General features: G+C 48.9%; 1 protein-coding gene across 1 annotated transcript; it reads left to right on the top strand.

Moving 5' to 3' along the window:
- Positions 1–984: 984 nt before the first annotated feature.
- Positions 985–11689, top strand: LOC122680097 (apolipoprotein L3-like). Its single transcript, XM_043881047.1, has 5 exons — positions 985–1044; positions 1357–1467; positions 6389–6487; positions 7818–7944; positions 10463–11689. The coding sequence occupies exons 3-5, from the start codon at positions 6457–6459 to the stop codon at positions 11265–11267; spliced, it is 963 nt and encodes a 320-aa protein (XP_043736982.1). The 5' UTR covers positions 985–1044; positions 1357–1467; positions 6389–6456; the 3' UTR covers positions 11268–11689.
- The last annotated feature ends 1876 nt before the right edge of the window (positions 11690–13565 follow it).

Here is a 13565-nt window from a genome sequence, read left to right as displayed (position 1 = left end):
AGACTGGGATTTAGTTCAGGGTCCGCTGACCTCACAGAGCAGCTGGGTGGACAAGGGCAAGAGCTGGAGGAAAGGGCCTCTGTGGTGACGCCCCAGGGCCTGGGAGCAGGAGGAGGCTGAGCCCAAGGGAGAGAGCAGGAGAAGCTCTGGGGATGCTGGGAGGTCACCTCCCCTTCTCCTCCTGACCTTGGGGACTCAATCTGCTGTCCCCTCCCCCTCCCCGTCCTGCCCTCACTGTTGAGTCAGGTGCTAGATGACAGTGGGAGAGGAAGTGAGCACCTTGACTGATGCGCTCCTGAGAGAACAAACCCTATTTCCTTTTAGGTTCCCCAGAAAAGAATCATCATGGGCAGAGGAAACATGGTTGGCCTTCTCTGTAGACTTTCCTAAGTTGCTAAGACTCTGGACTTCCTACAAAAGTCCTCCAAAATAGACCTATTGTCAAGTGAAAATAAGTTGAGGTAGAAAAGAGCAGTGTGCTCTCAGCCCTTCCTGTGAACTCTGCATCCATCCACATGGCCTTGGTCACCCAGCCTGGGCCACTGGGACCAAAGTCACTGGTGTCTTTCTTGCCCTCATGGACAAGACTACAGGGACCCAGACATCACCGACTCAATGGACATGAGTTTGAGCAAGCTCCAGGAGCTGGTGATGGACAGGGAAGCCTGGTGTGCTGCAGTCCATGGGACTGCAAAGAGTTGGACACATGACTGAGTGAATGAACTGAACTGAACTGAGACTACAAGGGTTGTATGTGACATGCACAGAATGGCTAAGCGGTGGACTTAGGGCCCTCTCCCAGGTACCATGGGAGCAGAGCAGGGCACTTCCTGAGGATTTCTCAGCAAAGTGATGCCAGGATTGGGCTTTGAAAGATGAGCATAACTTTGCCAAGTGGTAGGAGCAGGTGTTTCTGGAAGAAAGATCTGAGGGAGGAAGTGCCTGGAACCCACATGAGTGTGGCCCTCAGCAGCAGGAGTATGACCAGTATGCAGTGAGCAGCTGGTATCTTCTGGGACTGTGCCAAGTGCTGGCAGTGCGAAGGTGAGTAAGGCAGGCAGGCTGGTGAGTGAGGGTGGATGGAGAGGGTGGAGGGGCTGGGAAGACAGCCCTGGAGTAGATGGAGCACTATTGGCAAAGGACCTCAGTCTGTTGCTGGCAGGTCTTCCTTCACAGAGCCCAGGGCACAATGTGCTCGGCCATGAAGGACTCCACAGGACAGGACTGGGCTTGGTTATCTAAGGCAGTCAACAGGGAGGATGGGATTAGCTCAGTGTGGGGCCTGGTGGGCAGGGTGATTGCTTAATCTGAGCAACCCAGATGGAAGGGCGTTCACTTTCCCTTTTGCTTCTCCAGGTATAGCTGGGCCCAGATGGTGTGTGTTGTTTATTGCACAGCTGGTGGCTGCATCTGCAGAGCTGAGAACAACTGGATCTTGTTCACACTCGGCCAGAGGAAGACTCCTGGGTAAGCAAGGGGGTAGGACCCTGCGCATCTCCCCATCCTCAGGACAACCATCTAAGAAAAGGATGATTGTCACTAGTTGACAGAAGAAGGAAACAGAAGCTCAGAGAGATGAGGTCATGGCCAGAGGGGCAGCTTAAGCAGGGGCAGAGCCTGGATGTGGGGGCAGGTGTGTCTGAGGGCTTCCTCCCACCCCCGAGGCCCCTAAACGGTGCAGAGGGAGGTCAGACACTTGCTCAGGTGGGCTCAGCTCAGAATGTGGACTCCTGAGAGGCGAGCGGTGATCCCAGAAGGAAGGAGGGTGTTGGGGGTGCTCAGCCCTTTGGGAAATCTGGAGAAAGCAGATGGGTAGAGGACAGGAGAATGAAAGCCTCTTCTCCTATGGCCTGGCCACCTTGTGGCTGCCCCCAGGGTGGGGAAAGGGTTCCTTTTGAGATACAAGGAATCCAGGTTCATCACCACCCTGTCTCTGAGTGCCTGCTCAGTGCCAGCTCCTAGAGGGAAACTGAGGCCTGAGAGGGGAGGGGCAGGAGACCAAGTGGGGAAAGTCAGGGCATTGCCTTCCTGTGCTCTCTGGGTCCTCAGCTCAGGGCTGCCCATGATGGTTGATCACGTGTGGGGAAGATGGTCCAGATGGAGGAAGTGAAAAGGGCTCACTACACAACGTCGGCATTGTGATCCTGGTTTTGCAATATAAAGATAAAAAGTCAAACTGTAGACACACTAGTGTACCAGGAGGGGATAGGCTTAGGTCTATCTGTTTAGACAGGCAGAGATAAACTTAGGAACTTTGGGGTTATTAAAATTATATTCCTGTGACTTCCTTGGAGGTCCAGTGGTTAAGACGACCTGCTTCCCCTGAAGGGGTTGTGGGTTCAGTCCCTGGTTGGGGAATTAAGATCCCACATATTGAACAGTGCAGCTAAAAAGTGAAAAAGAAAAAAATAAAAACAGAGGGTTCAATTTGATCAGTTTACATAAAAGAAAAGAAAATCACATTCCCTACTTACATACCAGTGTCAGAAGGCCTGGTTTTGGCCTCTACTCTGCCCAGGGAGAGCTGTGTGACCCTGGACAGGCCACCTCCCCAGGGAGTGTTTGTTCAGTTCTCTTACCCAGTTTTAAAAGCTGGTTTCAGTCTGCTCATATGGGTTTGTAGCTTCTCCCTGTGTTGGGGATACTCACCATTATCTTCTCTAAGTATTGCAGACACTGTCTCCAGATCCCTTGCATGTTGATTTGGTTTGCAGTGTCCTAAGCAATTTCAAATTTTTAAGAGGTCCAATGGTTTCTAGGATCTGTGTCTTGGTGAAACAGTTTTCCTCAAGTTAGCAGTATTTTTCCAGTATGTTTTGCATAATGTTTTCAGTTCTTTCATTCTGGTTTACCTTTAGATCCCTTTAGGTTTCACTAAGTGATTAGAGCTTTTTTTTTCTTCTTCCTCCTCTTTTTCTTCCTACTTCTACCTTCTCCCTCCTTCTTTTTTTCTCCTCTTCCTCTCCTGCTCTCCCAGACTCCCTACCTTCCTTCCTGCATGTCTGCTGCTTTATCCCCTTAAAGCAGGATTTACTTAAGAGGTATCTACTGCAATCAAAAAGGAATACACTGTTTTGTTCTGCCTTTAAAGGAGCCTCCAGTGCAGTAAGGCATTATTCAGATTTTAGCAGGAGCCCATGTCTTTCCACAATTCTCTCTTCCTCTTTCTCCTCCTGTGAAAATATCATGGCTGGAGTAAGGAAACATGAGGAAATACAGGTGTTTCCTGCCACCTGAAAGTACAGTATTTCTACAAAAGCTTTCCTAAACCAAGATGGCATAGTGTGAAGAGGATGTAGGCCTCACTGCACAGTTTAGGGGCAGAGGGTGATCTTTTGGAAAGCAAGGGACACCCATAAATGGAAACACTCAGAAATCTGATGGCCCTCTCTGTCAAAAAGAGCTTTTATCAAGACAGATAAGGAAAACAAATGGAATTACCCAACTGCAGGTAAAAGAAGTGTGGTGCTGTGTCTTCAAAAGTTGGTGGTTTCATATTCCAGTAACGGGTCCCACACCTCGTATTCTAGCCAGGCTGTGCCCGGGAGGGTGGAGGGAACCCAGAGGTCCCAGAGCAGGAGGAGCAGCAGAGAAGAGACAGGGCCCCTGCCCAGTGCTGGGAGATGCAGGAACTCCACACAAACAGACCCGCAACCAGTGCAAGATTCCAGGGGTGACTGGACAGGAACTGGGGGAGACAGCAGGGGAAGGAGGCTTTGGAGTGGGAACTCTAATTACAGGTAACATTTCAGCTGGTAAGGCAGGTGGGTAAAGGCATTGCAGGGGGAGGTGCAGCCTGAGCAAAGGCCTGGAGGCTGGGGGGAAATCAGATTCCAGGGAGCTGGGAGTCCTCGAGGCCCCTGGACTAGGCCCTGTGGAGTCAGGAGGGTGAGGAGGACAGGTGTAGGAGCATCAGGAGGGCCTGGTGATGGGCTAAGGACTCTGCACTTGATCCTGCCCTAACCCTTCCTTTCCCTGCCCAAGGTGGATAACTTGTAGCCACATGGAGGGAGATATTTGGTGAGAACCTCTGCCCACATGGAGGGGAGGCCTCAGCATCTGGCCACATAGTTGGGTGGGGACAGTCTTTTCAGGGTTCTCCTCTCTCCCACTGATAGTCTTTTCAGGAAGTGACCAGTCAGAGGCTAACAGAGGAAGCCACCCCAGATAGTAATCCAGCAGCAGAAGTACTGTCCAGCATCCACACCCAGCTGAGGCCCCAGTCAAGGGTCAGGACCAGGACAAGAATGGGAGAGGACAGAAGGATGAAGTCAAGGGTCCAAATGCATTTTCAAGTGTTCGGCATCATCCAGGATCAGTCCTTTCTGCCCAAGCTCTCCTCCTCTCTCTGCCTTGGCTCTTGGTCCTTGTGTTTCCCCATTTCAATTGGCTGCCCTGGCTCCTGGGGTCCTACAGCTTCGAGGCAGAGAAGGAGGCAAGGGACCAGCCAGCTCTCCTCTCCCACATGCCTGGAGGCAGGCCTGCCTGTGTAAATTCTCTCCCATCCACACAGTCAGTGCCCACAGCTCTGCCACCAGGCATACCCCTGGTAATCAAGCTGATAGTTACTCTTCTTGAGGGGAACCCTGGGCATTGCAGAGGGAAGGTGGTAGAAAGATTCTAGGATCAGATATCAGGTTAGGGGGTTTGGGGGAACTCTAAGGAAGTTGGGCCACTCTAGATTGGGTGCTGTAGAGAATGGCAGGGGCAGTTTTACCAATGATTGTGTCGGTAACTATCTATGGAGAGGGGAGACCAGAGCAAGGATAAAGGTGCAATTGGTAAATAAAGAGCAGTCATAATTTTCAGCCAAGGGAGGGAGTGTGAAGACTCTGAGTTCCTGCCACCACCAACCCTGCTTTTAATTACTATTAGTGTTAGCAGCAAAGTGAGAAAAAGCCGGGTATGGGATCTTGAGCCCAGAGAGTGGGGTGGGACCCAATTCTTCATGAACGAGGTTTCTGACCTTGGGCAAATCACAGAATATCTATGCGTCAGCTTCCTAAGCTGTAAACGGGGATACAGTGGTACACACCTCCTGGTTATCAGAACAATATGGATTATAATTTATAAAGTCTTAGAGTAACTACCAGTACAGAAGAAAATCAGAAATACAAGCCACTGTCATGAGTAGCTGTTACTGTAACTATAAGGACCTTTACTATCATTTCAGTCAGGTCTCAGGAAGAATACTTAAATAAGTACTCTTTTGCCTTCTTAAAATACTGCCTAAGTGTAATTAACACGCTTTCTTGTCTCATCTCCCAACACAAGAGAGTCACAACTGGAACCGAAAGACATTCTTTCTATATAAAGATCTGCTATTTAAAAAAATAACAGAGAACTGGCAAGACAAAGGATGGACACCATCACATATGATATGTGTGAATGTAAATTTGTACAGTTTCTTTGCATAACAAAGTAGCTTAAGTATGAAAAAATGTTAGGCGTTGATACCCTTGGATCCAGTCATTCTACTTCTAGAAAGAGTTTAATCAAAGAATTTTAAATGTAGGCAAGGTTTTATGCAAGAATAGTGTTCTTTGCACTATTATTTACATAAAGAATTAAAAACAGCCTGAAGTCCAACAATCAGGAGTGGACAGCAAAGAGGACACCATTCACGTCCTCAGCTGACCAGGGCAGGGCTGCAGGGATTGGAGTGGAGCTGGTGGGACTCCAGAAAAAAGGTCTGTGGGATAAAGGCTATTGCAGAAGCGAGGAAGATGTGGGCTGTGGGAGCTACAGCACCGGGAACTTTATCAAGGCAGAGACTCGACCACAGGGTGCATGACATCATTTGCAGTAAAAAGAGCCCATTTCTGATTAACATGCATCCACAAATAGACATTTTTGTACATTAAAGCAAGTAGAGCATAGTCATCACAAACCTGGGATTTGGATCAGAAAGACTTGGGTTCAAGGCCCGGCTCCAGCAGAAATGGGAAAACTTGGACTGACCTAAGTTTAGGTGAGTTTCAGGAGCCTGCACATCATAGACAGTGGGTCAATATCACCTATAACCAATTAGTAATACACGCGTTCCCAACCTCATGTAATTTCCAGAGTGTTCCCTTCCTGCCTGTTCTTCTGTCTCTGGTTTTATTGCTCCTATAACTTTGCAGATGGCTGTCTCCTCTCTGATTATCCTCTCCTTGTGCCCCAACAGGAGAGCAGGACTCTGGCTGGGGAGGACGGTGGGAGGATGAGTAACTTTCCTTAACAAGTGATCTGCAGAGCCCAGGGAACAGAGAACCACACTGGGTTAAGTCCCTGGTGGCGCTGGTGGCCATCCCAGGGGAACCTGCCAGAGACCACGCCCCTCGCTGCTCCCTACAGCCACTGCTCACGTGTGATCAAGCCCACAATCTGTTTTCTCTTCCCCAAGGGTGAAATGACATCTTCTTCCAGCCTCACACAGACGGGTGAGATCTCTGAGACCTTGCTGCTGCCACCATGAGCTCAAAAGATCCCAGGGACCACTCAGGTAGTCAGCCACCTCGTCTTTGGCAGGTTGCTACTTGTGACCCAGAATTGAGGGCGGTGCCTCCTGGCCAAATTAACCTGCTGAGTAATCAAGAACCAAGAAAGGCGTGGAGAAGCATCCCCCAGAGAGGCAATGGGGAGTCCCCTAACACTTGGCGGTCTGTCCCCACAGCCTCTTTCCTGGTCCTCTCCTCAGGGAGCCACAGCCAAGATGCTAACTTCCTCCCCCTGCCTCCTGACCCCCAGTTAATGACTCAGAGGTGAGGCCAGGACAGCCCATGGAGGGGGCTGGGCACAGCAGAAGAAGTCCCCAAGGCCAGGTGGGACAGGGAGAAGAGGTCCCCTGGAGCTTCTCCTGCCCTCTCCCTTGGTCCAAGCCTTCTTCTGCTCCCAGACCCTGGGCTGTCAACACAGAGGCTGTTTCCTCCACCGCTCGCCCTGCTGCCCACCCAGCAGCTTTGTGAGGGTCAGTGGACTCTAAACTGAACCCCAATCTGGCCTTTGCTGCCTCCCACATCTGCCTCCCTGATCTGGGGCACCTGACCTGACCTAACCTGTAAAATGAGAAGGATATTTCCCTATGTTGTGATGAGGACCAAATATAATGTGTGTCCGTGGCCTGGGCCGGGGCCTACCACATAGCAGGTCCTGCCTAGTGTCCTACTGTCCCCCCCACCTGGAATGTGTTAGTTCCAAGTAGAAACCTCTCCCCTTCTCTAGAATCCCCTCTCCCCTGTGGAGTGTTAGGGCCTCTGCCCAGTGCTCCCATGATACACACCTGATTACCAGGTGACTGCCTCAGGCAGGCACTAGCTCTGTCATTCTCAAACGCCCACACAGACACCCAGATGCTCGGTTATTTCCTCCACCCACACCACCCTCATCAATCAACACACAGATCTAGTGCTGTGGGCTCCCTCCCGGTGAGCCCTGAGTTCATTTCTCCCTTAGTGATGCATGAGAAAAAGAAAACCTAAGAACACTTAATACTTCAGGGAAGAAAGAGAGAGTGGAAGAGATCTGACGTCTCTTCATTTAATGAGGACACTGGTATTACTGAATTAAGGCCCCACACTTAAGGCCTCATTTCACCTAATTACTGCCTTAAAGCCCCCTATCTTCTAATACAGTCATTGCAGAGTGGGTGGGTCTGGGCATTAACTTATGAATTGGGGCTGGTGAATACAGTCCCCCTGAGACCCCAGAAAAATCCATCAATAGCATGCCAGATGAATCCTGCTCAGAAAGGTGAACTTTAACCACTTATACTCGATACCATTTACATCACACCATAGTTTATTCGAATCTTCAATTTTTATTTTTCTGTCTAGAGAGCCAAAACTTTTTTGAGGACGTCATTGAGTATTTCCAGGAGAGTGTGACATTGGAACAACTGCAATTCCTGCTCACTGAAGACAAACCCTGGGAGAATTTTGTGACTGAGGCAGATTTGTCCAGGTAACCATGCAGGTACACCAGAAATGTCACCAACATGCCCCCAGGAAGATTCTCCCAGACTGGTTTCCTCCAGGCAGATCCTATGGTTGGGGTCGAGAATGTTCCTCCTCAAGATGCTATGTGGAATGTTTCCTCCGTGTTATTTATTGGCAGTGAATGACGTTGGGTCAGAAGAGACAAAACCTGGAAGGAAGGGCAGGTTATATGACCTTGGACAAGTTACTGAATTACTTTCTGCTTCATCATCTGTTCAGTTTTATTGTGAGGACCCTGAGATCATGCACGCAAGTGCTTTTCATGATTGCTGACACAGAGTAGGTGTTCAATCAATGTTAATCTTAAAATAAGCTTGTTGGGAAGAATCAGGGACCTTCTTCCTGGAGATGAGAACCAAGAAGAACTTCCTTTGGGTCAAGTCAGAAAATTCTGACCCGAACATCATTTTGTGTTCCTGGGGATTCCGACTAGAACTCTTTCATTCCCCATCTTAGGAATTATACCAACACTGCAGGTTCCTGCTGGCTAATAAGGCAGAGAGGCTGGAGGGGAACTGGTTGGACCTGGTGGGATCCTGGATCTAGCCCTGCCCAACTGTGGGCCGGTGGGTTTAAGACTTTGAGTCTCAGATTTTTTATGTGTTATGTGTCCAGTGGGAATAGCAATTCAATCTGATGGATTGTGGTGATGGCCTCTGAGTGAACTGCAAGGTCAGAGGTGGGGAAGCAAGTGCAATCATCTCATCCAAAGGCCCAGGGAGGCCTGGACCAGGGTCAGACCCAGGAGTCAGGGTGGAGCAGAGGGTCCAGGTTGTAGGACTAGTAGGCAGGCTTGGGCAGCAGGGCCAGGACTAGAGTGAGGAGAGTGGGCCTTAAGGACACAGAACTGAAGGGGCTGTGACTCTAACAGAGGTTCCGGGAGTGGGAGAGGGAACATTTCTTCCCTTCCTGATGGGATCCCCTCAAGCTGGGCTAGAGGGCCCTGGGTGACCGTGTCCTCCATACCCTGCCTGGGACCTGGATTCTCACTCCATCTGGGACCCTCTTCTAGTCTATGTGGAGATGCCCTGACAGTGGGAAGGCTGTGTGGTTCAGTGAGCCCTCCAGGGTCATAGTAAGTGGCTTTGATGTGTGTCATTTGAGGGATTCTGAGGAGCCTCACGCATCGCCACCCAAGAGGAAACGCTTCCTCCACCAGCTGTGCAAGTGCAAGTCTCTTCAGGCTCAGCCACTCAGATGGGTGTTTCCTCAGGTCTCTTGAATCTTTAGAGGTTCCATAAAGTTGCACATGGCCTTGGGGTGCAGGCTCATGAAGCTGTCAGAAATTAACCTAAAACCCCTGAGAGATCAGGGGTGCTGGGTCCTGGGTCAGAATTCAGTGAGGTGGGCTGGAGGGGCCACGGAGAACAGGGCTCACAGCACATCTCCTGCTTCCCAGTCAATATGGGCAGTGGACAGACACAGTGTCCTTTTGCTGAGAAGGCCAAGGGTTCAGGCTTGGGTGAGAGCAGATGCCAGGCAATAGGATCGTTAAGGGTCCTTCTAGCTGAGTTTTGATTTAAAAAAAAATAAAATTCTAGGCACACAGTTAGCCAATCTGAAAAATATGAGGACACAGTGCTGGGACTGTCCTTACATTTCCCATCAAGGGCAAAGTTGGGGGATCCCACAACCACCCTCAGATTGTAGAACTCCATAAAAGGATTCACAGACTCACTTAAAGCTTCAGGATCCCAGTTATGGTCTATTACAGGGAAGGATGCAGTTTCCCATCAGCCATAGGGCAGAGTCTAGGCGGGTTTCACACACGAAGCTTTCATTGTCCCCAGGATGCGTTACTGTCCTGGATTCAGTGGGGCAGGACACATGGAGGACTGCCCGCCAGGGACGCTCACCCTATTTAACAACAAATTATCCTGACCTGTCATCTCCAGCCCCTGCCAGAGCTCAGACTAATGCCCTAGAGCCCAGCTCCTCCGGAGGTCAGAACTGATACCACATGACCCAGAGGCCCATCACATGTCAATTTGTCAGACTGTCCAGTGGCCAAAGTCCCAGGCAGATGAGGACATTCTTATCAGCCAGAATATTCTTGGGGCCTAGGGACCACATCCTAGCAGCCAAGAGCAAAGAACAAGTGGACTCCTCACTATACACTAAAGTCCTTGAATGAAGGGATTTCTTCTCTAATCCCACTTCTCTTTGTTTATCTGTGAAGTTCCCATTTTACACACATTCTGGAAGTGATGGTATTGGTCTGCCTTTGAGGTGTCTTTATCAAATATCTTTCTTAAGTTAAAGGTATCCTAAGATGACCTTTGCTTATTTATTCCATGTTTGAATAAGCACATGGAGCACTAACAATATCCAAATGAGGGTTTAAGGTTGGCAAAGTTTTTACGTTAGTAAAACTCTTGTGATTTACAATAAAATCTCTGTGGTTTATTCAGGATAGAGCTTGTTGAGCCTGTTTCATAGACAAGCAAACTCTCTTTCTAAGGCTTTACTGTTCATTGTTACAGGGAAGAGGCAGATGTACTCCGTGAATTTCTGATCAAGCTGCAAACAAACTTGGCCAGGGAGGACCCAGACAGGCTCCAAAAATACCAGCAGGAAAAGGAGAGGTTTCTGAAGGAGTTTCCTCAGGTAAAACAGGAGCTGAAGAGGAGCATAAGAAAACTCCGTGAGCTCGCAGACAAAGTTGACAAGGTGCACAGGGACTGCACCATCTCCAATGTGGTAGCCTCCTCCACCGGCGTTGCGTCTGGTGCCCTGGGCATCCTTGGGCTAATCCTGGCACCCTTTACAGCGGGCCTCAGTCTGGGACTCTCAGCTGCTGGAATAGGGCTGGGAGCAGCAGCTGCTGTGACAGGGGTGTCCAGCATGGTGGTGGAAAAGGTAAACACGTCATCAGCAGAAACGGAGGCCAGTCATATTAACACAGCCGAAATGATTGCCTATGGATGGAATCTCTACCAAGTTAAAGACTTTGGGAGATATATTCATGCCACCAGGGTGGCCAGAGGCAACCCTCAATTTGTAGCTGCTGCTCGGCACTACCTAACCACCGGGAGAGCCTCTGTCCGAAGTGCCCAAGTGAGAGGACATGTTGGAGGCACAGCTCGGGCAGTGAGTAGAGTAGCCCGCATCGGCCGTGGAGTCGCGTCAGGTTTATTCTTGGCGCTGGACGTGTACTCCCTGGTGAAAGACGTACTGGACTTGCAGGAGGGGGCAAAGACAGCATCAGCTGAGAACATGAGGCAGAAAGCCCGGGAGCTGGAGACAAAGCTGGAGGAGCTCACCTGGATCTATGAGAGTCTGCAATAGGGCCCGACTGGCCACCCCTAGAGCAATGCAGGGACCAGGCACATGTGCAGGGTCACGGGGAGAAACCACTTGTTTTGGACTAAAGAAGACACAGAGGGCAGAATAAGGGAGAGACAGGGAGACTAGCAGTGAGAGGCCAGGAATAGGGGAGCTTTGAAAACGGGAGAAAGCCAAAGAGTTAGGATTGCAGAGATCCAGCACAAGTAGCAGGGGCTCCTCTGTCGCCCTCCCCAGGGTTTGATATTCCAGCAAGAAGGGTTTCCCCCTGGTGACCGTCTCTAGCCCTACTTCGCCAGCATCAACTCACCTTTGAACTCATTGGGTAGTGAGTTGTTTGTTTCCATGTTTTATTAAAGTATAGTTGATTTACAATACTGTATTAGCTTCAGGTGTATAGCAAAGTGATTCAATTATACGTGTATCTATGTACATATTTATTTTTTTTAATTTTTTATAAGTTCTTCAGTTCAGTTCAGTCACTCAGTCATTTCCGACTCTTTGCGACCCTGTGAACTGCAGCATGCCAGGCCTCCCTGTCCATCACCAACTCCCGGAGTTTACTCAAACTCATGTCCATTGAGTCGACGATGACATCCAACCATCTCATCCTCTGTCGTCCCCTTCTCTTTCCGTCTTCAATCTTTCCCAGTATCAGGGTCTTTTCAAATGAGTCAGCGCTTCACATCAGGTGGTCAAACTATTGGAGTTTCAGCTTCAGCATCAGTCCTTTCAATGAATATTCAGGACTGATTTCCTTTAGGATGAACTGGTTGGATCTCCTTGCAGTCCAAGGAACTCTCAAGAGTCTTCTCCAACACCACAGTTCAAAAGCATCAATTCTTCAGCACTCAGCCTTCTATAAAGAAGGCTCCAACTCTCACATCCATACATGACTACTGGGAAAATCATAGCTTTGACTATAGGGGACTTTGTTAGCAAAGTGATGTCTCTGCTTTTTAATACGCTGTCTAGGTTGGTTATAACTTTTTTTCCAAGAAGCAAATGTCTTTTAGTTTCATGGCTGTAGTCTCCATCTACAGTGATTTTGGAGCCCAAGAAAATGAAGTGTGTCACTGCTTCCATTTTATCCCCATCAAGGAGGGCTGCGTGATGCCAAATTCTCTCCCCACTCATGGAAGATGGACAGATGTGGACACAGAAGAGTGGGCCCCAGAGTCTCTGTGAAGAGTTCAGGCAGCTTTCCCCCGAGGTGGGGCTGTTGCAGAAATGAGTTGACATTTGATGCCAGTCACAGAGGGTCCCCATTGGCCCCGTCAGACTCAGCTCCCTGTGGCCCCTAGGGGCTCGGGCCTCGAGCTCACTTCTTTGAACAAGAGGTAATTGATGTTTATGACTCATCTCGAGCTCTCAGGGAGCATTTATGGAAGGAAAGTACATTTTTAGACTACTGGGATGTTTAAGGATTACTCTTCTTCTAAGGAAATGGCATTGTCCAGAAAAAAGACCGACCAGCCTGTTGCCCCATTTGGGGGCAAGTCTGAACCTTAGTTTTGCCAGGTGACATTGAGATAGCAAATGTTTCCATCACAGGGCTGAGGTAGTTTGCACAACGGTGTGTGTGAAAGTGTTTTACGGACTGTAAAGGGTTCAGGTGCTATGTTACCCCACAAAGGCTCCGCTTTTTAGCAATTTGTTTTAATTTTAAAATTGTCAAATTTACCATTTTACCCACTTTTCGGTGTACAGGTCAGTGGTATTAAGGACACTCACATCATTGTACAACCAGCGTCACCATCCATCCACAGAATGTTTTACATCAAAAATGAAACTCTGTCCCAATTATAAACTAATACCTCATTCTCCCTCCTCTCCACCCCTGGAAAGCACCAGTGTACCCCCGGTTTTTATGAATTTGACTCCTCTCAGGACCTCATGTGAGTGGAATCATACAATATTTGTCCTTTGTGATAGGATTTTCTTTCTTTCTTTTTTTCTTCCTGTGGTAAAATATACACAACATAAAATTTACCACTTAACCATTTTTAAGTGTACAGGTGAGTGGTATCAAATACATTTATATATTTTGCAGCCATCACCACTATCCATCTCCATATTCTTTCTTCCTGAAACCTGAGACTCCTCTGGACCGTGACTCCCCCTCCTCCTCCCACAGCCCCTGACAACCCCCTCCCTTTCTCATCAATTTGCCTACTCTGCAAAACTAATAAAAACAGAAAATACAATAAGTTTCTTGTATCTGTTTTATTTCACTGAACATGATGTCTTCAAGGCGCATCCAGGCTGTAGCAGATGTCTGAATTTTCTTCCTTTTAAAAT

The sequence above is a fragment of the Cervus elaphus genome, chromosome 22 (assembly GCF_910594005.1).
Source record: "Cervus elaphus chromosome 22, mCerEla1.1, whole genome shotgun sequence".
NCBI classification, from domain to species: Eukaryota; Metazoa; Chordata; class Mammalia; order Artiodactyla; family Cervidae; genus Cervus; species Cervus elaphus.
Note: the sequence above shows the minus strand (reverse complement) of the source record. Positions and strands in the feature narration are given on the sequence as shown.

What these genes read in the sequence shown, in the direction of transcription:
- LOC122680097 (XM_043881047.1), top strand. Translation starts at nt 6,457, where the DNA reads ATGAGCTCAAAAGATCCCAGGGACCACTCAG. An exon ending in AGATCCCAGGGACCACTCAG is followed by an intron (nt 6,488 to 7,817) that starts GTAGTCAGCCAC and finishes TTTTCTGTCTAG; the next exon opens with AGAGCCAAAACTTTTTTGAG. An exon ending in ACTGAGGCAGATTTGTCCAG is followed by an intron (nt 7,945 to 10,462) that starts GTAACCATGCAG and finishes TCATTGTTACAG; the next exon opens with GGAAGAGGCAGATGTACTCC.